General features: G+C 38.5%; 1 protein-coding gene across 1 annotated transcript in view; it reads left to right on the forward strand.

The window, feature by feature from the left end:
- LOC127619965 (nuclear migration protein nudC-like) overlaps positions 1 to 24,429 on the forward strand; it is a 48,404-nt gene that overhangs the window by 9,616 nt on the left and 14,359 nt on the right. Inside the window, exons 6-8 of the mRNA XM_052093009.1 lie at positions 1,004 to 1,198; positions 1,281 to 1,364; positions 1,524 to 1,642. Coding sequence (XP_051948969.1) covers positions 1,004 to 1,198; positions 1,281 to 1,364; positions 1,524 to 1,642 — 398 coding nt within the window. The remainder of the gene's footprint in view (positions 1 to 1,003; positions 1,199 to 1,280; positions 1,365 to 1,523; positions 1,643 to 24,429) is intronic.

Below are 24,429 nucleotides of genomic sequence, written 5' to 3' on the forward strand. Positions count from 1 at the left end.
TCTACAAGAAACAGAGCATGTGTCATAACTTTGCAATATTTCTTAGATGGAAGAATGCTGTTCTACAAACATTGGAAATGTAATTTTTAAAGGAAAGATTGCTATCAAACATAACAGACAAGTTCTTTACTGTTGAAGATAATGTAACGGTACATCCGTTGAGAGACATATGACCTGTGAAAACATTATGTTGTAGTACTCAAGACCGGACTCTGTCTTGAGACCATATTTTTGAGTCTTGGCCCTTCTAAAAATAAACCATGAGCGCTTCTACTTATCTGAAAAATATTTCTCTCTCTGACAATATCTATGAATATGATGTGTGTCCTGTATTTTTGTCGGTGGTGTAGAATCAGAACTAGTAATGTCAGATTCACAAATTCACTCTAACATGGAATATTGGAAAATTTTACCAGGTCTAAAAATATATAAAGCTGTTTAATAACAGTTTAATAACTGCCAGCTTGAAATTTCTGGGTACATGTTCTAAATATAGTGAGGAGAAATATACTGAAATTATAGGAAACACCTCTTTCAGAAGCTCAGTGGGTATAGTGTCTAGCATATGTTGTTGCGTTTGATGCTTTAATAGGTTTTGTTCATTTTACTGACCTATAACAGTGAAGGACTTGCTCGTAGGAAATACTATGAGACACTGTCTTCTATAGAGTTGTGGTAGATGGTTGCATAATTCTCAATTTTATAAGTAAAGAAATGGATAAAGTCATTACTGCTGTGCTGCGAGGTAATATCTGATTCAGTTAAAGGTTTGTTCCTTGTCAATTTAGCCATGGTACTGAATAAACATCTTGGATTGTTGCTATTTTCTATGAGTTTACTAAATAATGCAGACGTGGCATCTTTTAGAGCCTGTCTATAGTAAGAGACACTATCCTTCCATGCACTGCGAAATACCTCAATTTTGTATTCTTCCACTTGCGTTCCTAGAAGAGGAACCTGATTCACAACATATCTAATTGTGTCCCATTATTTCCTCTCACAGCTCATTGTGCCTATCGATGTGAACTTCCGTCTGAAGGGGAAGGACGTGGTGGTGGATGTACAGCGCCGTTCACTGAAGGTCGGATTGAAGGGTCACCCACCTGTCATCGACGGACAGCTGTTCAATGAAGTGAAGGTGGAGGAGTGCTCGTGGCTCATAGAGGATGGGAAATTGATCACAATCCATTTAGAGAAGGTAAGGCTGAAAATACATATAGATGTATTTGTTTGAGTTTGGGATTTACACTGATGAATAATGATACACACATTTATTCCAGATAAACAAAATGGAGTGGTGGAACAGGTTAGTAACCACAGACCCTGAAATCAACACCAAGAAAATCTGCCCAGAGAACTCGAAGGTGAGCAACAAATATCACAGCTAGGATTGGGCACTCTTATTTTAGAGTTGATTTTAAGAAACCTTTTCAAGCTTATCATTCTTTATCTAATAGCATCTTATTTATATAAGACAAAAATGATTAATCACATCCTTTCCTTTCCTTGTCATGATTTTAAAGTTGTCAGATTTGGATGGAGAGACACGCAGTATGGTGGAGAAGATGATGTATGATCAGAGGCAGAAGTCCATGGGTCTACCCACATCTGAAGAGCAGAAGAAACAGGATATCCTGAAGAAGTAAGAATAATAAATAACCCCACTCACCTTACTGTTACAGTCTTCCTATATGCCTTAGTAAATAGCTTAAAAGAGCAGTCAGTTTTGATTATTGATTGAGATGAACATAGATTAATATAAATCCAGGACTGTGTTACATCAAGAAATTCTATTTATAGAGCCAATTTAAATGATTTTATTTGAAGAAGAGTAGAGCCGTTTATTTCAAGAAAACCTTGAGAATGTCTTCACAGGGCTTATTTGTCATATTATATAATGAATTAATGACTCTGGAGTTCTAAAATGGAAAATAAAAACCCCACCATAAACCACTGTAATAGTAATCGAACTGATGTACTATATTCCAGAAGATTTCTGAAGACATTCAATCACTTTGTTTGATGAATAGAACAAAATTAAGTCATTATTCACTCTCAAATCAAATCATTAATAAACTCTGAGAATAAAATATGTCGGCCCAACTGTTCAAGCATATCATTTTATTTAATTTGTTCACTAGAAAAGATGGCTATTAAATGTTTTGAACCATAACAGGCCTGTATACATCGTAATTTAAACGTTTAAATTACTCATGTGGAGTTTATTGATGTAACAATTACATTAGATCCTGTACAGTATGTATTTAATTAAACACAATATGATTGTAACATTTAATTAAAACATTTAACATGGAATTCAGAAATATTTATACAGAAAAGGCATAAGTTGTATCTATAAGACTATAAGCAATTCTTTTTGTCAATAATTAGATTCCTCCGTAAGGAGGGAATCTATTGTATTTGTCGGTTTTATTATTAGATTCCTCCGTAGGAGGGAATCTATTGTAATTGATGGTTTTATTATTATTATTATTATTATTATTAGATTCCTCCGTAGGAGGGAATCTATTGTAATTGATGGTTTTATTATTATTATTATTATTATTATTATTAGATTCCTCCGTAAGGAGGAATCTATTGTATTTGTCGGTTTTATTATTATTATGTATTATTATTATTATTATTATTATTATTAGATTCCTCCGTAGGAGGGAATCTATTGTAATTGATGGTTTTATTATTATTATTATTATTATTATTATTATTATTAGATTCCTCCGTAAGGAGGAATCTATTGTATTTGTCGGTTTATTATTATTATTATTATTATTATTATTATTATTATTATTAGATTCCTCCGTAGGAGGGAATCTATTGTAATTGATGGTTTTATTATTAGATTCCTCCGTAGGAGGAATCTATTGTAATTGATGGTTTTATTATTATTATTAGATTCCTCCGTAAGGAGGAATCTATTGTATTTGATCGGTTTTATTATTATTATTATTATTATTATTATTATTATTAGATTCCTCCGTAGGAGGGAATCTATTGTAATTGATGGTTTTATTATTATTATTATTATTATTATTATTATTATTATTATTATTATTCTTCTTCTCCTTGAGCCCCAATAGCTCAAAAAGTCACTGGTCAAAAATTTTCTAAATTGGCACATTGATACTCCATGCCAACGGGTACCCCCAAACCAAGAATGGCCCACATTCAGCCCATAGGTGGCGCTACAGGCCACGCCCAAAAAACAAAATTCAAAGTGATACAATTTCCACGCCATTTGTCCAAATCTTCTGAAATTTGGTGTACATGCCTCATTCCTCATGGGGAACAAAAAGCCTCAAGAACCCATAACTTCCGCCATGATGGATTTTCCCGTACGTTGAAAATTTGCGAAAACCTACAAAACTCTTCTTCTCCTGAACCGTAGCTCCAATTGACTTGAAATTTGGTACACATGTGTAGAATGGACATCCTTGAAAGCGTTACTTAGGAAAAATGAATACGATACAAAATGGCTGAAAGGGCGTGTTTATGTAAATGTCCAAATTTTAACAATATATACGTGTCAATAAATCAAATGTAATTTTGACTGATGGTTTTTCAAACCTAACATGCTTAAAGATGACATCACTCTGAAGTACTGTGCAAAGAATGGCCATGCCAAAATTCCCATTTTCTGGTCAAAAATGTTCTAATTTGGTAAATTAATAGTACAGGCCAACAGGAATCCACAAACCAAGAATGACCGACATACGCCACTAGGGGGCACTACAGGACAAGCCAAAATTCCCATTTTCTGGTCAAAAATGTTCTAATTCGGTACAAGAATAGTACAGGCCAACAGGAATCCACAAACCAAGAATGACCGACATTAAGCCACTAGGGAGCACTACAGGACAAGCCAAAATTCCCATTTTCTGGTCAAAAATTTTCTAATTTGGTACTTTGATACTACAGGCCAACAGGAACCCACATACCAAGTGTGGCCCACATTAAGCCCTTAGAGGGCTACAGGCTACTCCAAAATTTAGTTTTCTGGTCAAAAAGCGTTCTAATTTGGTACATTGATACTGCAGGTCAACAGGAACCCACAAACCAAGAATGGCCAACATTCAGCCCCTAGGGAGCAATACAGGCCATGCCGAAATTCCCAGTTTCTGGTCAAAAATGTTCTAATTTGGTACATTAATAGTACAGGCCAAAAGGAATCCACAAACCAAGAATGACCGACATTCACCACTAGGTGGCGCTAGAGGCCAAGCCGAAATTCCCATTTTCTGGTCAAAAAGTTATAATTTGGTACATTGATACTACAGGCCAACAGGAACCCACAAACCAAGTATGGCCCACATTAAGCCATTAGGGAGCTACAGGCCACTCCCAAAATTTCGTTTTCTGGTCAAAAATTTTCTAATATGGTACATTGATACTACTGGCCAACAGGAACCCACAAACAAAGAATGGCCAACATTCAGCCCTAGGGAGCACTAGAGGCCACTTCGAAATTCCCATTTTATGGTCAAAAATGTTCTAATTTGGTACATTGATACTACAGGTCAACAGGAACCCTCAAACCAAGAATGGCCAACATTCACCCCTAGGGGCGCTACAGGTAATTCCCAAAAGTCCCATTTTCTGGTCAAATATTTTCTAATTATGTACATTGATACTACAGGCCAACAGGAACCCACAAACCAAGAATGACCCACATTTGCCCATAGGTAGTGCTACAGGCCACGCCCCAAAAAATATTTTCAAAGTGATACCATTTCCACGCCATTTAACCAATTCTTTTGAATCTTGGTGTACATGCCTCATTTCTCATTGGGAACAAAAAAGCCTCAAGGATCCATAAGGTATGTATGGATTTTCCTGTACACTGAAAATGTTTCGTTTAGGATTCAGACAGAAATACATGTTTTTTGGATTCATCCATTGAGAGGGTTTAACCCCAACCATCTACTGATCAATTTGAAATGATTTGCCATTTTGAGGAGGAATCCTGCATTGCTGCTTTGCAGCTATTATTATTATTATTATTATTATTATTATTATTATTATTATTATTATTATTATTATTATTCTTCTTCTCCTTGAGCCCCAATAGCTCAAAAAGTCACTGGTCAAAAATTTTCTAAATTGGCACATTGATACTCCATGCCAACGGGTACCCCCAAACCAAGAATGGCCCACATTCGCCCATAGGTGGCGCTACAGGCCACGCCCAAAAAACAAAATTCAAAGTGATACAATTTCCACGCCATTTGTCCAAATCTTCTGAAATTTGGTGTACATGCCTCATTCCTCATGGGGAACAAAAAGCCTCAAGAACCCATAACTTCCGCCATGATGGATTTTCCCGTACGTTGAAAATTTGCGAAAACCTACAAAACTCTTCTTCTCCTGAACCGTAGCTCCAATTGACTTGAAATTTGGTACACATGTGTAGAATGGACATCCTTGAAAGCGTTACTTAGGAAAAATGAATACGATACAAAATGGCTGAAAGGAGCGTGTTTATGTAAATGTCCAAATTTTAACAATATATACGTGTCAATAAATCAAATGTAATTTTGACTGATGGTTTTCAAACCTAACATGCTTAAAGATGACATCACTCTGAAGTACTGTGCAAAGAATGGCCATGCCAAAATTCCCATTTTCTGGTCAAAAATGTTCTAATTTGGTAAATTAATAGTACAGGCCAACAGGAATCCACAAACCAAGAATGACCGACATACGCCACTAGGGGCACTACAGGACAAGCCAAAATTCCCATTTTCTGGTCAAAAATGTTCTAATTCGGTACAAGAATAGTACAGGCCAACAGGAATCCACAAACCAAGAATGACCGACATTAAGCCACTAGGGAGCACTACAGGACAAGCCAAAATTCCCATTTTCTGGTCAAAAATTTTCTAATTTGGTACTTTGATACTACAGGCCAACAGGAACCCACATACCAAGTGTGGCCCACATTAAGCCCTTAGGGAGCTACAGGCTACTCCAAAATTTAGTTTTCTGGTCAAAAGCGTTCTAATTTGGTACATTGATACTGCAGGTCAACAGGAACCCTCAAACCAAGAATGGCCAACATTAAGCCCTAGGGAGCACTACAGGCCATGCCGAAATTCCCATTTTCTGGTCAAAAATGTTCTAATTTGGTACATTAATAGTACAGGCCAAAAGGAATCCACAAACCAAGAATGACCGACATTCACCACTAGGTGGCTAGAGGCCAAGCCGAAATTCCCATTTTCTGGTCAAAAAGTTATAATTTGGTACATTGATACTACAGGCCAACAGGAACCCACAAACCAAGTATGGCCCACATTAAGCCATTAGGGAGCTACAGGCCACTCCCAAAATTTCGTTTTCTGGTCAAAAATTTTCTAATATGGTACATTGATACTACTGGCCAACAGGAACCCACAAACAAAGAATGGCCAACATTAAGCCCTAGGGAGCACTAGAGGCCACTTGAAATTCCCATTTTATGGTCAAAAATGTTCTAATTTGGTACATTGATACTACAGGTCAACAGGAACCCTCAAACCAAGAATGGCCAACATTCACCCCTAGGGAGCTACAGGTAATTCCCAAAAGTCCCATTTTCTGGTCAAATATTTTCTAATTATGTACATTGATACTACAGGCCAACAGGAACCCACAAACCAAGAATGACCCACATTTGCCCATAGGAGGCTACAGGCCACGCCCCAAAAAATATTTTCAAAGTGATACCATTTCCACGCCATTTAACCAATTCTTTTGAATCTTGGTGTACATGCCTCATTTCTCATTGGGAACAAAAACGCCTCAAGGATCCATAAGGTATGATGGATTTTCCTGTAGACTGAAAATGTTTAGTTTAGGATTCAGACAGAAATACATGTTTTTGGATTCATCCATTGAGAGGGTTTAACCCCAACCCTCTACTGATCAATTTGAAATGATTTGCCATTTTGAGGAGGAATCCGCATTGCTGCTTGCAGCTATATTTATTATTATTATTATTATTCTTCTTCTCCTTGAGCCCCAATAGCTCAAAAGTCACTGGTCAAAAATTTTCTAAATTGGCACATTGATACTCCATGCCAACGGGTACCCCCAAACCAAGAATGGTCAACATTCGCCCATAGGTGGCGCTACAGGCCACGCCCAAAAAACAAAAATTCAAAGTGATATAATTTCCACCCCATTTGTCCAAATCTTCTGAAACTTTGTAAACATGCCTCATTTCTCATGGGGAACAAAAAAGCCTCAAGGACCCATACTTCTGCCATTATGGATTTTCCTGTACAGTGAAAATTTTGGAAAACCTACAAAACTCTTCTTCTCCTGAACCTCAGCTCCAATTGACTTGGAATTTGGCACACGTGTGTAGTATGTATGTCTTTCCAAACGTTACTTAGCAAAAATGAATACAATACAAAATGGCTGAAATGGGCGTGTTTATGTAAATGTACACACAAAAGATGATCAAAAATTTTTAAAATCCCATTGATTTACAATGGCTGAGCAAAAGTGCTCCCTCTACTGGACAAATATGGTCCACATGTAAAATCCCATTCACTTACATTGGCTGAGCAAAGAGGCTCCCTCTACTGGAGTAACTCTGTCTACCACATGCAGCTCTTCTGTAGCAATCTCTCTAATGAAGCATTTCGGTCTCCTAGTGGGTGGAGCTCCAGACTTAGACTACAGAAGACATTTTGCGTCTGCATGGAGGTATGTCAAATCAATTGTGTGTCTTAATGCTTTCCAGTTTGAACATTCAAGCGATTTTACACTATTCAACTCAACAAAGGCAAAACAACTCAAATAAATGTTTTCGAGCAGTTTGTGTGACACAGCGGCGAGCAGCGTCGGCGTCTAGCGTTCGCACGCCGATGAGAGTTAAGCTTTCCCTTCTTGCGTTTCAACGGACAATTTCATACACCAAAATACATGATATATTGGGGTGTCTGCTATATCTCAAGTGAACAAACAGTTGATAAAGAAATCGGGTATCAATATATTGAATTATGAATTATTGAAGGGGTCTAGTGATGCAGCTGTGATGTCCTGTTAGATTTTTCTCTATCGAGACAGCGTTAGCGTATCAAAACTTCCGAGTATGATGTTGTTTAATTGTCTCTGACAACCACGCAATCCTCGGCGAGATCATTTTGCTCGCATCTTCCACGAAGGTTTGTTGGTTGTGTACAATGGTTGCCTGCTTGAACATTCAAGCGATTTTACACTATTCAACTCAACAAAGGCAAAACAACTCAAATAAATGTTTTCGAGCAGTTTGTGTGACACAGCGGCGAGCAGCGTCGCGACTAGCGCTTCGCTGCGCCGATGAGAGTTAGCTTTCACAGCTTCATGCGTTTGAGCGGACAATTTCATACACCAAAATACATGATATATTGGGGTGTCTGTTATGTATCAAGTGAACAAACAGTTGATAAAGAAATTGGGTATCAATATATTTAATTATGAATTATTGTGAACAACACGGATGCCGCTGTGGTGTCCTGTTAAGATTTTTCTCTCGAAACAGCGTTAACAGCTTAAACAAAATACTGCGTTATTTTTGCACATACAGATACATTTAATACATCAGTCACAAACTATGAAAGTTGTACTTTTATTTGTTGTAAAATAAAGAAAATAAACCGTGTGCTCTTTGTCTAAGCGAATATCTTTCTGAAACACGTCACAAAAACTTACACAAACATGAAACATATGTCTAAAGAAAGTAGGGATGGGCTGATCAATCCTAGCGTATCAAAACTTCCGAGAATGATGTTGTTTAATTGTCTCTGACAACCGCATAAACCGCAGGCGAGATCATTTTGCTCGCATCATCATGAAGGTTTGTCGGTTGTATACAATGTTTGCCTGTTTGAACATTCAAGCGATTTTACACTATTCAACTCAACAAATGTCAAAACAACTCAAATACATGTTTGCGAGCTGTTTGTGTGACACAGCGAGCAGCGTCGCGTCTAACTCACGCACTCCGATGTCTTTCGCTGCTGCTTGCGTCTGAGCGGACAATTTCATACAACAGAGTGTCAAAATACATGATATATTGAGGAGTCTGTTATGTCTCAAGTGAACAAACAGTTGAGAAAGAAATCTGGAATAATTATATTTTATTCTGGCATTATTCAGATGACGTCCTGCTATATTTTTCTCTCGAAACAGCGGAAACAACTTAAACAAAATACTGCGTCATTTTTGCCCATACAGAAACATGCAAGACATCATTACGAACTATGAAATGTTTACTTTTATTTGTGTACACTTACAATAACAACAAAACCTTGTGCTTTTGTAAAATAAATAAACAGGGTGCTCAGTCTCTGTCTTAGCGATTATTTTTCTGAAACCGTCACAAAATTCAAGTGAACAAAATCAACCATTCCACGCAGTCTGTATTTTATCATCTCACAATGAATACAAATGCAACAAGCATGGCACAAAACGAAAATAATGATACTTCTCAGTTCTCAAAAGATTAAACTGAACTGTGCCTTAAGTATCGTATCATGCGATAAAAGCCTCTTAAAGAGACAGTAACAATTTAGCCTTACGTCCTGAACATAGACATTCCCAAGTAATTGAGAAGTACAAATGGTATTATTTTAAGTTTTTTATTTCTCTCTTACCTTGTAAAATGCCACGTTTTTGAATGGCATGTAAACACAATCACTCCATTTTTTCACTGGATCTGTTGCTATTTTAATGATTTAAAAATCAAAGCACTGACCATTTAAAGTGTGAGCTTGTAGGCTACATTTTGAAATAGTTATAAACAGTCACAGCTATACAGTGTTATTATGTGCCTAGATAGTCTTTCAAATAAAATTGCTTGTGATATGCTTATGTAAATCACACAAAAAAAACAGAAAAAAATCTTAAGAGAGAAGTGAAAGTGAAAGTAGAGATTTTCAAAGTGATTTTTCATTCAAAGTGATACAATTTCCACGCCATTTGTCTAAATCTTCTGAAACTTGGTGTACATGCCTCATTCCTCATGGGGAACAAAAAGCCTTAAGGACCCATAACTTTCACCATGATGGATTTTCCCGTGCGTTGAAAATTTGCGAAAACCTAAAAATACTCTTCTTCTCCTGAACCGTAGCTCAATTGACTTGAAATTTGGTACACATTTGTAGAATGGACATCCTTGAAAACATTACTTAGGAAAAATGAATGTGATACAAAATGTCTGAAAGGGACGTGTTTATGTAAATGTCCAAATTTTAACAATATATACCTGTCAATAAATCAAATGTAATTTTGACTGATGGTTTTCAAACCTAACATGCTTCAAGATGACATCACTCTGAAGTACTGCATAAAGAATGGCCGACATTAAGCCCCTAGGAGCGCTACAGGCCATGTCGAAATTCCCATTTTCTGGTCTAAAATGTTCTAATTTGGTACAATGGTACTACAGGCCAACAGGAACCCACAAACCAAGAATGGCCGACATTAAGCCACTAGGGAGCTAAAGGCCACGCCAAAATTCCGTTTTCTGGTCAAATTTTTTTTAATTTGGTACATTGATACTACAGGCAGACAGGAACCCACAAACCAAGAATGGACAACATTCACCCTAGGAGCGCTACAGGCCATGCCAAAATTCCCATTTTCTGGTCAAAAATGTTCTAATTTGGTACACTGATACTACATGCCAACAGGAACCCACAAACCACGAATGGCCAACATTAGCCATTAGAGAGCTACAGGTAATTCCAAAAATCCCATTTTCTGGTCAAACATTTTCTAATTTGGTGTATTGATTCTACAGGCCGACAGGAACCCACAAACCAAGAAAGGCCCACATTTGCCCCTAGGGGTGCTACAGAGCCACTCCAAAATTCCCATTTTCTGGTCAAATATTTTCTAATTTTGTACATTTATACTACAGGCCAACAGGAACCCACAAACCAAGAATGACCAACATTTGCCCATAGGTGGCGCTACAGGCCACGCCCCAAAATTTTTTTTCAAAATGATATAATATCCACCCCATTTGTCCAATTCTTCTGAAACTTGGTGTACATGCCGCATTTCTCATTGGGAACAAAAAAGCCTCAAGGATCCATAAGGTCGGTATGGATTTTCCTGTACATTGAAAATGTTTTGTTTAGGAATCAGGCGAAGACATGTTTTTTGAATTCCTTAATTGGGAGGGTTTATCCCCAACCATCTACTGATCAATTTTAAATGATTTGCCATTTTGAGGAGGAATCCGCATTGCTGCTTGCAGCTATATTTATATATTATTATTATTATTATTATTACTTCTTCTCCTTGAGCCCCAATAGCTCAAAAGTCACTGGTCAAAAATTTTCTAAATTGGCACATTGATACTCCATGCCAGCGGGTACCCCCAAACCAAGAATGGCCCACATTCGCCCATAGGTGGCGCTACAGGCCACGCCCAAAAAACAAAATTCAAAGTGATACAATTTCCACGCCATTTGTCCAAATCTTCTGAAATTTGGTGTACATGCCTCATTCCTCATGGGGAACAAAAAGCCTCAAGAACCCATAACTTCCGCCATGATGGATTTTCCCGTGCGTTGAAAATTTGCGAAAACCTACAAAACTCTTCTTCTCCTGAACCGTAGCTCCAATTGACTTGAAATTTGGTACACATGTGTAGAATGGACATCCTTGAAAGCGTTACTTAGGAAAAATGAATACGATACAAAATGGCTGAAAGGACGTGTTTATGTAAATGTCCAAATTTTAACAATATATACGTGTCAATAAATCAAATGTAATTTTGACTGATGGTTTTCAAACCTAACATGCTTAAAGATGACATCACTCTGAAGTACTCGTAAAGAATGGCCAACATTAAGCCCTAGAGTAGCTACAGGCCATGCCGAAATTCCCATTTTCTGGTCTAAAATGTTCTAATTTGGTACAATGGTACTACAGGCCAACAGGAACCCACAAACCAAGAATGGCCGACATTAAGCCACTAGGAGCAGCTAAAGGCCACGCCAAAATTCCCGTTTTCTGGTCAAAAATGTTCTAATTTGGTACATTGATACTACAGGCCAACAGGAACCCACAAACCAAGAATGGCCAACATTCACCCCTAGGGAGCTACAGGCCATGCCAAAATTCCCATTTTCTGGTCTAAAATGTTCTAATTTGGTACAATGGTACTACAGGCCAACAGGAACCCACAAACCAAGAATGGCCAACATTAAGCCATTAGGGAGCTACAGGTAATTCCCAAAGTCCCATTTTCTGGTCAAACATTTTCTAATTTGGTACATTGATTCTACAGGCCAACAGGAACCCACAAACCAAGAATGGCCCACATTCAGCCCCTAGGGAGCTACAGGCCACTCCAAAATTCCCATTTTCTGGTCAAATATTTTCTAATTTTGTACATTGATACTACAGGCCAACAGGAACCCACAAACCAAGAATGGCCCACATTTGCCCATAGGTGGTGCTACAGGCCACGCCCCAAAAAATATTTTCAAAGTGATACCATTTCCACGCCATTTGTCCAATTCTTCTGAAACTTGGTGTACATGCCTCATTTCTCATTGGGAACAAAAAAGCCTCAAGGATCCATAAGGTCATGTATGGATTTTCCTGTACACTGAAAATGTTTAGTTTAGGATTCAGACAGAAGTACATGTTTTTGGATTCATCAATTGAGAGGGTTTAACCCCAACCATCTACTGATCAATTTTAAATGATTTGCCATTTTGAGGAGGAATCCGCATTGCTGCTTGCAGCTATATTTATTATTATTATTATTATTATTATTCTTCTCCTTGAGCCCCAATAGCTCAAAAAGTCACTGGTCAAAAATTTTCTAAATTGGCACATTGATACTCCATGCCAGCGGTACCCCCAAACCAAGAATGGCCCACATTCGCCCATAGGTGGCGCTACAGGCCACGCCCAAAAAACAAAATTCAAAGTGATACAATTTCACGCCATTTGTCCAAATCTTCTGAAATTTGGTGTACATGCCTCATTCCTCATGGGGAACAAAAAGCCTCAAGAACCCATAACTTCCGCCATGATGGATTTTCCCGTACGTTGAAAATTTGCGAAAACCTACAAAACTCTTCTTCTCCTGAACCGTAGCTCAATTGACTTGAAATTTGGTACACATGTGTAGAATGGACATCCTTGAAAGCGTTACTTAGGAAAAATGAATCACGATACAAAATGGCTGAAAGGGCGTGTTTATGTAAATGTCCAAATTTTAACAATATATACGTGTCAATAAATCAAATGTAATTTTGACTGATGGTTTTCAAACCTAACATGCTTAAAGATGACATCACTCTGAAGTACTGTGCAAAGAATGGCCATGCCAAAATTCCCATTTTCTGGTCAAAAATGTTCTAATTTGGTAAATTAATAGTACAGGCCAACAGGAATCCACAAACCAAGAATGACCGACATACGCCACTAGGGGGCACTACAGGACAAGCCAAAATTCCCATTTTCTGGTCAAAAATGTTCTAATTCGGTACAAGAATAGTACAGGCCAACAGGAATCCACAAACCAAGAATGACCGACATTAAGCCACTAGGGGCACTACAGGACAAGCCAAAATTCCCATTTTCTGGTCAAAAATTTTCTAATTTGGTACTTTGATACTACAGGCCAACAGGAACCCACATACCAAGTGTGGCCCACATTAAGCCCTTAGGGAGCTACAGGCTACTCCAAAATTTCGTTTTCTGGTCAAAAGCGTTCTAATTTGGTACATTGATACTGCAGGTCAACAGGAACCCTCAAACCAAGAATGGCCAACATTAAGCCCTAGGGAGCACTACAGGCCATGCCGAAATTCCCATTTTCTGGTCAAAAATGTTCTAATTTGGTACATTAATAGTACAGGCCAAAAGGAATCCACAAACCAAGAATGACCGACATTCACCACTAGGTGGCGCTAGAGGCCAAGCCGAAATTCCCATTTTCTGGTCAAAAAGTTATAATTTGGTACATTGATACTACAGGCCAACAGGAACCCACAAACCAAGTATGGCCCACATTAGCCATTAGAGAGCTACAGGCCACTCCCAAAATTTCGTTTTCTGGTCAAAAATTTTCTAATATGGTACATTGATACTACTGGCCAACAGGAACCCACAAACAAAGAATGGCCAACATTAAGCCCCTAGGGGAGCACTAGAGCCACCTTGAAATTCCCATTTTATGGTCAAAAATGTTCTAATTTGGTACATTGATACTACAGGTCAACAGGAACCCTCAAACCAAGAATGGCCAACATTCACCCCTAGGGAGCTACAGGTAATTCCCAAAAGTCCCATTTTCTGGTCAAATATTTTCTAATTATGTACATTGATACTACAGGCCAACAGGAACCCACAAACCAAGAATGACCCACATTTGCCCATAGGAGGCGCTACAGGCCACGCCCCAAAAAATATTTTCAAAGTGATACCATTTCCACGCCATTTAACCAATTCTTTTGAATCTTGGTGTACATGCCTCATTTCTCATTGGGAACAAAAACGCCTCAAGGATCCATAAGGTATGATGGATTTTCCTGTAGACTGAAAATGTTTAGTTTAGGATTCAGACAGAAATACATGTTTTTGGATTCATCCATTGAGAGGGTTTAACCCCAACCCTCTACTGATCAATTTGAAATGATTTGCCATTTTGAGGAGGAATCCGCATTGCTGCTTGCAGCTATATTTATTATTATTATTATTATTATTATTCTTCTCCTTGAGCCCCAATAGCTCAAAAAGTCACTGGTCAAAAATTTTCTAAATTGGCACATTGATACTCCATGCCAACGGGTACCCCCAAACCAAGAATGGCCCACATTCGCCCATAGGTGGCGCTACAGGCCACGCCCAAAAAACAAAATTCAAAGTGATACAATTTCACGCCATTTGTCCAAATCTTCTGAAATTTGGTGTACATGCCTCATTCCTCATGGGGAACAAAAAGCCTCAAGAACCCATAACTTCCGCCATGATGGATTTTCCCGTACGTTGAAAATTTGCGAAAACCTACAAAACTCTTCTTCTCCTGAACCGTAGCTCCAATTGACTTGAAATTTGGTACACATGTGTAGAATGGACATCCTTGAAAGCGTTACTTAGGAAAAATGAATACGATACAAAATGGCTGAAAGGGCGTGTTTATGTAAATGTCCAAATTTTAACAATATATACGTGTCAATAAATCAAATGTAATTTTGACTGATGGTTTTCAAACCTAACATGCTTAAAGATGACATCACTCTGAAGTACTGTGCAAAGAATGGCCATGCCAAAATTCCCATTTTCTGGTCAAAAATGTTCTAATTTGGTAAATTAATAGTACAGGCCAACAGGAATCCACAAACCAAGAATGACCGACATACGCCACTAGGGGGCACTACAGGACAAGCCAAAATTCCCATTTTCTGGTCAAAAATGTTCTAATTCGGTACAAGAATAGTACAGGCCAACAGGAATCCACAAACCAAGAATGACCGACATTAAGCCACTAGGGAGCACTACAGGACAAGCCAAAATTCCCATTTTCTGGTCAAAAATTTTCTAATTTGGTACTTTGATACTACAGGCCAACAGGAACCCACATACCAAGTGTGGCCCACATTAAGCCCTTAGGGAGCTACAGGCTACTCCAAAATTTCGTTTTCTGGTCAAAAACGTTCTAATTTGGTACATTGATACTGCAGGTCAACAGGAACCCTCAAACCAAGAATGGCCAACATTAAGCCCTAGGGAGCACTACAGGCCATGCCGAAATTCCCATTTTCTGGTCAAAAATGTTCTAATTTGGTACATTAATAGTACAGGCCAAAAGGAATCCACAAACCAAGAATGACCGACATTCACCACTAGGTGAGCTAGAGGCCAAGCCGAAATTCCCATTTTCTGGTCAAAAAAGTTATAATTTGGTACATTGATACTACAGGCCAACAGGAACCCACAAACCAAGTATGGCCCACATTAAGCCATTAGGGAGCTACAGGCCACTCCCAAAATTTCGTTTTCTGGTCAAAAATTTTCTAATATGGTACATTGATACTACTGGCCAACAGGAACCCACAAACAAAGAATGGCCAACATTAAGCCCCTAGGGGCACTAGAGGCCACTTGAAATTCCCATTTTATGGTCAAAAATGTTCTAATTTGGTACATTGATACTACAGGTCAACAGGAACCCTCAAACCAAGAATGGCCAACATTCACCCCTAGGGAGCTACAGGTAATTCCCAAAGTCCCATTTTCTGGTCAAATATTTTCTAATTATGTACATTGATACTACAGGCCAACAGGAACCCACAAACCAAGAATGACCCACATTTGCCCATAGGAGGTGCTACAGGCCACGCCCCAAAAAATATTTTCAAAGTGATACCATTTCCATGCCATTTAACCAATTCTTTTGAATCTTGGTGTACATGCCTCATTTCTCATTGGGAACAAAAACGCCTCAAGGATCCATAAGGTATGATGGATTTTCCTGTAGACTGAAAATGTTTACGTTTAGGATTCAGACAGAAATACATGTTTTTTGGATTCATCCATTGAGAGGTTTAACCCCAACCCTCTACTGATCAATTTGAAATGATTTGCCATTTTGAGGAGGAATCCGCATTGCTGCTTGCAGCTATATTTATTATTATTATTATTATTATTCTTCTCCTTGAGCCCCAATAGCTCAAAAAGTCACTGGTCAAAAGTTTTCTAAATTGGCACATTGATACTCCATGCCAGCGGTACCCCCAAACCAAGAATGGTCAACATTCAGCCCATAGGTGGCGCTACAGGCCACGCCCAAAAAACAAAATTCAAAGTGATACAATTTCCACGCCATTTGTCCAAATCTTCTGAAATTTGGTGTACATGCCTCATTCCTCATGGGGAACAAAAAGCCTCAAGAACCCATAACTTCCGCCATGATGGATTTTCCGTACGTTGAAAATTTGCGAAAACCTACAAAACTCTTCTTCTCCTGAACCGTAGCTCAATTGACTTGAAATTTGGTACACATGTGTAGAATTGACAGTCTTTGAAAGCGTTACTTAGGAAAAATGAATCACGATACAAAATGGCTGAAAGGAGTGTTTATGTAAATGTCCAAATTTTAACAATATATACGTGTCAATAAATCAAATGTAATTTTGACTGATGGTTTTCAAACCTAACATGCTTCAAGATGACATCACTCTGAAGTACTGCATAAAGAATGGCCAACATTAAGCCCCTAGGGAGCTACAGGCCATGCCGAAATTCCCATTTTCTGGTCTAAAATGTTCTAATTTGGTACAATGGTACTACAGGCCAACAGGAACCCACAAACCAAGAATGGCCGACATTAGCCACTAGGGAGCTAAAGGCCACGCCAAAATTCCCGTTTTCTGGTCAAAAATGTTCTAATTTGGTACATTGATACTACAGGCCAACAGGAACCCACAAACCAAGAATGGCCAACATTCACCCCTAGGGGGCTACAGGCCATGCCGAAATTCCCATTTTCTGGTCTAAAATGTTCTAATTTGGTACAATGGTACTACAGGCCAACAGGAACCCACAAACCAAGAATGGCCAACATTAGCCATTAGAGAGCTACAGGTAATTCCCAAAAGTCCCATTTTCTGGTCAAACATTTTCTAATTTGGTACATTGATTCTACAGGCCAACAGGAACCCACAAACCAAGAATGGCCCACATTAAGCCCTAGGGAGCGCTACAGGCCACTCCAAAATTCCCATTTTCTGGTCAAATATTTTCTAATTTTGTACATTGATACTACAGGCCAACAGGAACCCACAAACCAAGAATGGCCCACATTTGACCATAGGTGGTGCTACAGGCCACGCCCCAAAAAATATTTTCAAAGTGATACCATTTCCACGCCATTTGTCCAATTCTTCTGAAACTTGGTGTACATGCCTCATTTCTCATTGGGAACAAAAAAGCCTCAAGGATCCATAAGGTCGGTATGGATTTTCCTGTACATTGAAAATGTTTAGTTTAGGATTCAGACAAAGACATGTTTTTGAATTCCTTAATTGGGAGGGTTTATCCCCAACCATCTACTGATCAATTTTAAATGATTTGCCATTTTGAGGAGGAATCCGCATTGCTGCTTTGCAGCTATATTTATTATTATTATTATTATTATTATTATTATTCTTCTCCTTGAGCCCCAATAGCTCAAAAAGTCACTGGTCAAAAATTTTCTAAATTGGCACATTGATACTCCATGCCAACGGGTACCCCCAAACCAAGAATGGTCAACATTCGCCCATAGGTGGCGCTACAGGCCACGCCCAAAAACAAAAATTCAAAGTGATATAATTTCCACCCCATTTGTCCAAATCTTCTGAAACTTTGTAAACATGCCTCATTTCTCATGGGGAACAAAAAAGCCTCAAGGACCCATACTTCTGCCATTATGGATTTTCCTGTACAGTGAAAATTTTGGAAAACCTACAAAACTCTTCTTCTCCTGAACCTCAGCTCCAATTGACTTGGAATTTGGCACACGTGTGTAGTATGTATGTCTTTCCAAGCGTTACTTAGCAAAAATGAATACAATACAAAATGGCTGAAATGGGCGTGTTTATGTAAATGTACACACAAAAGATGATCAAAAATTTTTAAAATCCCATTGATTTACAATGGCTGAGCAAAAGTGCTCCCTCTACTGGACAAATATGGTCCACATGTAAAATCCCATTCACTTACATTGGCTGAGCAAAGAGGCTCCCTCTACTGGAGTAACTCTGTCTACCACATGCAGCTCTTCTGTAGCAATCTCTCTAATGAAGCATTTCGGTCTCCTAGTGGGTGGAGCTCCAGACTTAGACTACAGAAGACATTTTGCGTCTGCATGGAGGTATGTCAAATCAATTGTGTGTCTTAATGCTTTCCAGTTTGAACATTCAAGCGATTTTACACTATTCAACTCAACAAAGGCAAAACAACTCAAATAAATGTTTTCGAGCAGTTTGTGTGACACAGCGAGCGAGCAGCGTCGCGTCTAGCGTTCGTACGCCGATGAGAGTTAAGCTTTCCCTTCTTGCGTTTCAGCGGACAATTTCATACACCAAAATACATGATATATTGGGGTGTCTGCTATATCTCAAGTGAACAAACAGTTGATAAAGAAATCGGGTATCAATATATTGAATTATGAATTATTGAAGGGGTCTAGTGATGCCGCTGTGATGTCCTGTTAGATTTTTCTCTATCGAGACAGCGTTAGCGTATCAAAACTTCCGAGTATGATGTTGTTTAATTGTCTCTGACAACACGCCAATCCTCGGCGAGATCATTTTTGCTCGCATCTTCCACGAAGGTTTGTTGGTTGTGTACAATGGTTGCCTGCTTGAACATTCAAGCGATTTTACACTATTCAACTCAACAAAGGCAAAACAACTCAAATAAATGTTTTCGAGCAGTTTGTGTGACACAGCGGCGAGCAGCGTCGCGACTAGCGCTTCGCACGCCGATGAGAGTTACGCTTTCACAGCTTCATGCGTTTGAGCGGACAATTTCATACACCAAAATACATGATATATTGGGGTGTCTGTTATGTATCAAGTGAACAAACAGTTGATAAAGAAATTGGGTATCAATATATTTAATTATGAATTATTGTGAACAACACGGATGCCGCTGTGGTGTCCTGTTAAGATTTTTCTCTCGAAACAGCGTTAACAGCTTAAACAAAATACTGCGTTATTTTTGCACATACAGATACATTTAATACATCGTCACAAACTATGAAAGTTGTACTTTTATTTGTTGTAAAATAAAGAAAATAAACCGTGTGCTCTTTGTCTAAGCGAATATCTTTCTGAAACACGTCACAAAAACTTACACAAACATGAAACATATGTCTAAAGAAAGTAGGGATGGGCTGATCAATCCTAGCGTATCAAAACTTCCGAGAATGATGTTGTTTAATTGTCTCTGACAACACGCAAACCCATGGCGAGATCATTTTTGCTCGCATCATCATGAAGGTTTGTCGGTTGTATACAATGTTTGCCTGTTTGAACATTCAAGCGATTTTACACTATTCAACTCAACAAATGTCAAAACAACTCAAATACATGTTTGCGAGCTGTTTGTGTGACACAGCGAGCAGCGTCGCGTCTAACTCACGCACTCCGATGTCTTTCAGCTGCTGCTTAGCGTCTGAGCGGACAATTTCATACAACAGAGTGTCAAAATACATGATATATTGAGGAGTCTGTTATGTCTCAAGTGAACAAACAGTTGAGAAAGAAATCTGGAATAATTATATTTTATTCTGGCATTATTCCAGATGGCGTCCTGCTATATTTTTCTCTCGAAACAGCGGAAACAACTTAAACAAAATACTGCGTCATTTTTGCCCATACAGAAACATGCAAGACATCATTACGAACTATGAAATGTGTACTTTTATTTGTGTACACTTACAATAACAACAAAACCTTGTGCTTTTGTAAAATAAATAAACAGGGTGCTCAGTCTCTGTCTTAGCGATTATTTTTCTGAAACACGTCACAAAATTCAAGTGAACAAAATCAACCATTCACGCAGTCTGTATTTTATCATCTCACAATGAATACAAATGCAACAAGCATGGCACAAAACGAAAATAATGATACTTCTCAGTTCTCAAAAGATTAAACTGAACTGTGCCTTAAGTATCGTATCATGCGATAAAAGCCTCTTAAAGAGACAGTAACAATTTAGCCTTAGGTCCTGAACATAGACATTCCCAAGTAATTGAGAAGTACAAATGGTATTATTTTAAGTTTTTTTATTTCTCTCTTACCTTGTAAAATGCCACGTTTTTGAATGGCATGTAAACACAATCACTCCATTTTTTCACTGGATCTGTTGCTATTTTAATGATTTAAAAATCAAAGCACTGACCATTTAAAGTGTGAGCTTGTAGGCTACATTTTGAAATAGTTATAAACAGTCACAGCTATACAGTGTTATTATGTGCCTAGATAGTCTTTCAAATAAAATTGCTTGTGATATGCTTATGTAAATCACACAAAAAAACAGAAAAAAAATCTTAGAGAGAAGTGAAAGTGAAAGTAGAGATTTTCAAAGTGATTTTTCATTCAAAGTGATACAATTTCCACGCCATTTGTCTAAATCTTCTGAAACTTGGTGTACATGCCTCATTCCTCATGGGGAACAAAAAAGCCTTAAGGACCCATAACTTTCACCATGATGGATTTTCCCGTACGTTGAAAATTTGCGAAAACCTAAAAATACTCTTCTTCTCCTGAACCGTAGCTCCAATTGACTTGAAATTTGGTACACATTTGTAGAATGGACATCCTTGAAAACATTACTTAGGAAAAATGAATGTGATACAAAATGTCTGAAAGAGCGTGTTTATGTAAATGTCCAAATTTTAACAATATATACCTGTCAATAAATCAAATGTAATTTTGACTGATGGTTTTCAAACCTAACATGCTTCAAGATGACATCACTCTGAAGTACTCGCAAAGAATGGCCGACATTAAGCCCCTAGAGGCGCTACAGGCCATGTCGAAATTCCCATTTTCTGGTCTAAAATGTTCTAATTTGGTACAATGGTACTACAGGCCAACAGGAACCCACAAACCAAGAATGGCCGACATTAGCCACTAGGGAGCGCTAAAGGCCACGCCAAAATTCCGTTTTCTGGTCAAATTTTTTTTAATTTGGTACATTGATACTACAGGCAGACAGGAACCCACAAACCAAGAATGGACAACATTCACCCCTAGGGAGCTACAGGCCATGCCAAAATTCCCATTTTCTGGTCAAAAATGTTCTAATTTGGTACACTGATACTACATGCCAACAGGAACCCACAAACCACGAATGGCCAACATTAAGCCATTAGAGGCGCTACAGGTAATTCCAAAAATCCCATTTTCTGGTCAAACATTTTCTAATTTGGTGTATTGATTCTACAGGCCGACAGGAACCCACAAACCAAGAAAGGCCCACATTAAGCCCCTAGAGGCGCTACAGAGCCACTCCAAAATTCCCATTTTCTGGTCAAATATTTTCTAATTTTGTACATTTATACTACAGGCCAACAGGAACCCACAAACCAAGAATGACCAACATTTGCCCATAGGTGGCGCTACAGGCCACGCCCCAAATTTTTTTTCAAAATGATATAATATCCACCCCATTTGTCCAATTCTTCTGAAACTTGGTGTACATGCCGCATTTCTCATTGGGAACAAAAAAGCCTCAAGGATCCATAAGGTCGGTATGGATTTTCCTGTACATTGAAAATGTTTTGTTTAGGAATCAGGCGAAGACATGTTTTTTGAATTCCTTAATTGGGAGGGTTTATCCCCAACCATCTACTGATCAATTTTAAATGATTTGCCATTTTGAGGAGGAATCCGCATTGCTGCTTGCAGCTATATTTATTATTTATTATTATTATTATTATTATTCTTCTTCTCCTTGAGCCCCAATAGCTCAAAAAGTCACTGGTCAAAAATTTTCTAAATTGGCACATTGATACTCCATGCCAACGGGTACCCCCAAACCAAGAATGGTCAACATTCGCCCATAGGTGGCACTACAGGCCACGCCCAAAAACAAAAATTCAAAGTGATATAATTTCCACCCCATTTGTCCAAATCTTCTGAAACTTTGTAAACATGCCTCATTTCTCATGGGGAACAAAAAAGCCTCAAGGACCCATACTTCTGCCATTATGGATTTTCCTGTACAGTGAAAATTTTGGAAAACCTACAAAACTCTTCTTCTCCTGAACCTCAGCTCCAATTGACTTGGAATTTGGCACACGTGTGTAGTATGTATGTCTTTCCAAGCGTTACTTAGCAAAAATGAATACAATACAAAATGGCTGAAATGGGCGTGTTTATGTAAATGTACACACAAAAGATGATCAAAAATTTTTAAAATCCCATTGATTTACAATGGCTGAGCAAAAGTGCTCCCTCTACTGGACAAATATGGTCCACATGTAAAATCCCATTCACTTACATTGGCTGAGCAAAGAGGCTCCCTCTACTGGAGTAACTCTGTCTACCACATGCAGCTCTTCTGTAGCAATCTCTCTAATGAAGCATTTCGGTCTCCTAGTGGGTGGAGCTCAGACTTAGACTACAGAAGACATTTTGCGTCTGCATGGAGGTATGTCAAATCAATTGTGTGTCTTAATGCTTTCCAGTTTGAACATTCAAGCGATTTTACACTATTCAACTCAACAAAGGCAAAACAACTCAAATAAATGTTTTCGAGCAGTTTGTGTGACACAGCGAGCGAGCAGCGTCGGCGTCTAGCGTTCGCACGCCGATGAGAGTTACGCTTTCCCTTCTTGCGTTTCAACGGACAATTTCATACACCAAAATACATGATATATTGGGGTGTCTGCTATATCTCAAGTGAACAAACAGTTGATAAAGAAATCGGGTATCAATATATTGAATTATGAATTATTGAAGGGGTCTAGTGATGCCGCTGTGATGTCCTGTTAGATTTTTCTCTATCGAGACAGCGTTAGCGTATCAAAACTTCCGAGTATGATGTTGTTTAATTGTCTCTGACAACACGCAATCCTCGGCGAGATCATTTTGCTCGCATCTTCACGAAGGTTTGTTGGTTGTGTACAATGGTTGCCTGCTTGAACATTCAAGCGATTTTACACTATTCAACTCAACAAAGGCAAAACAACTCAAATAAATGTTTTCGAGCAGTTTGTGTGACACAGCGGCGAGCAGCGTCGCGACTAGCGCTTCGCCGCGCCGATGAGAGTTAAGCTTTCACAGCTTCATGCGTTTGAGCGGACAATTTCATACACCAAAATACATGATATATTGGGGTGTCTGTTATGTATCAAGTGAACAAACAGTTGATAAAGAAATTGGGTATCAATATATTTAATTATGAATTATTGTGAACAACACGGATGCCGCTGTGGTGTCCTGTTAAGATTTTTCTCTCGAAACAGCGTTAACAGCTTAAACAAAATACTGCGTTATTTTTGCACATACAGATACATTTAATACATCGTCACAAACTATGAAAGTTGTACTTTTATTTGTTGTAAAATAAAGAAAATAAACCGTGTGCTCTTTGTCTAAGCGAATATCTTTCTGAAACACGTCACAAAAACTTACACAAACATGAAACATATGTCTAAAGAAAGTAGGGATGGGCTGATCAATCCTAACGTATCAAAACTTCCGAGAATGATGTTGTTTAATTGTCTCTGACAACACGCAAACCGCAGGCGAGATCATTTTTGCTCGCATCATCATGAAGGTTTGTCGGTTGTATACAATGTTTGCCTGTTTGAACATTCAAGCGATTTTACACTATTCAACTCAACAAATGTCAAAACAACTCAAATACATGTTTGCGAGCTGTTTGTGTGACACAGCGAGCAGCGTCGGC

The sequence above is a fragment of the Xyrauchen texanus genome, chromosome 26 (assembly GCF_025860055.1).
Source record: "Xyrauchen texanus isolate HMW12.3.18 chromosome 26, RBS_HiC_50CHRs, whole genome shotgun sequence".
Taxonomy (NCBI): Eukaryota; Metazoa; Chordata; class Actinopteri; order Cypriniformes; family Catostomidae; genus Xyrauchen; species Xyrauchen texanus.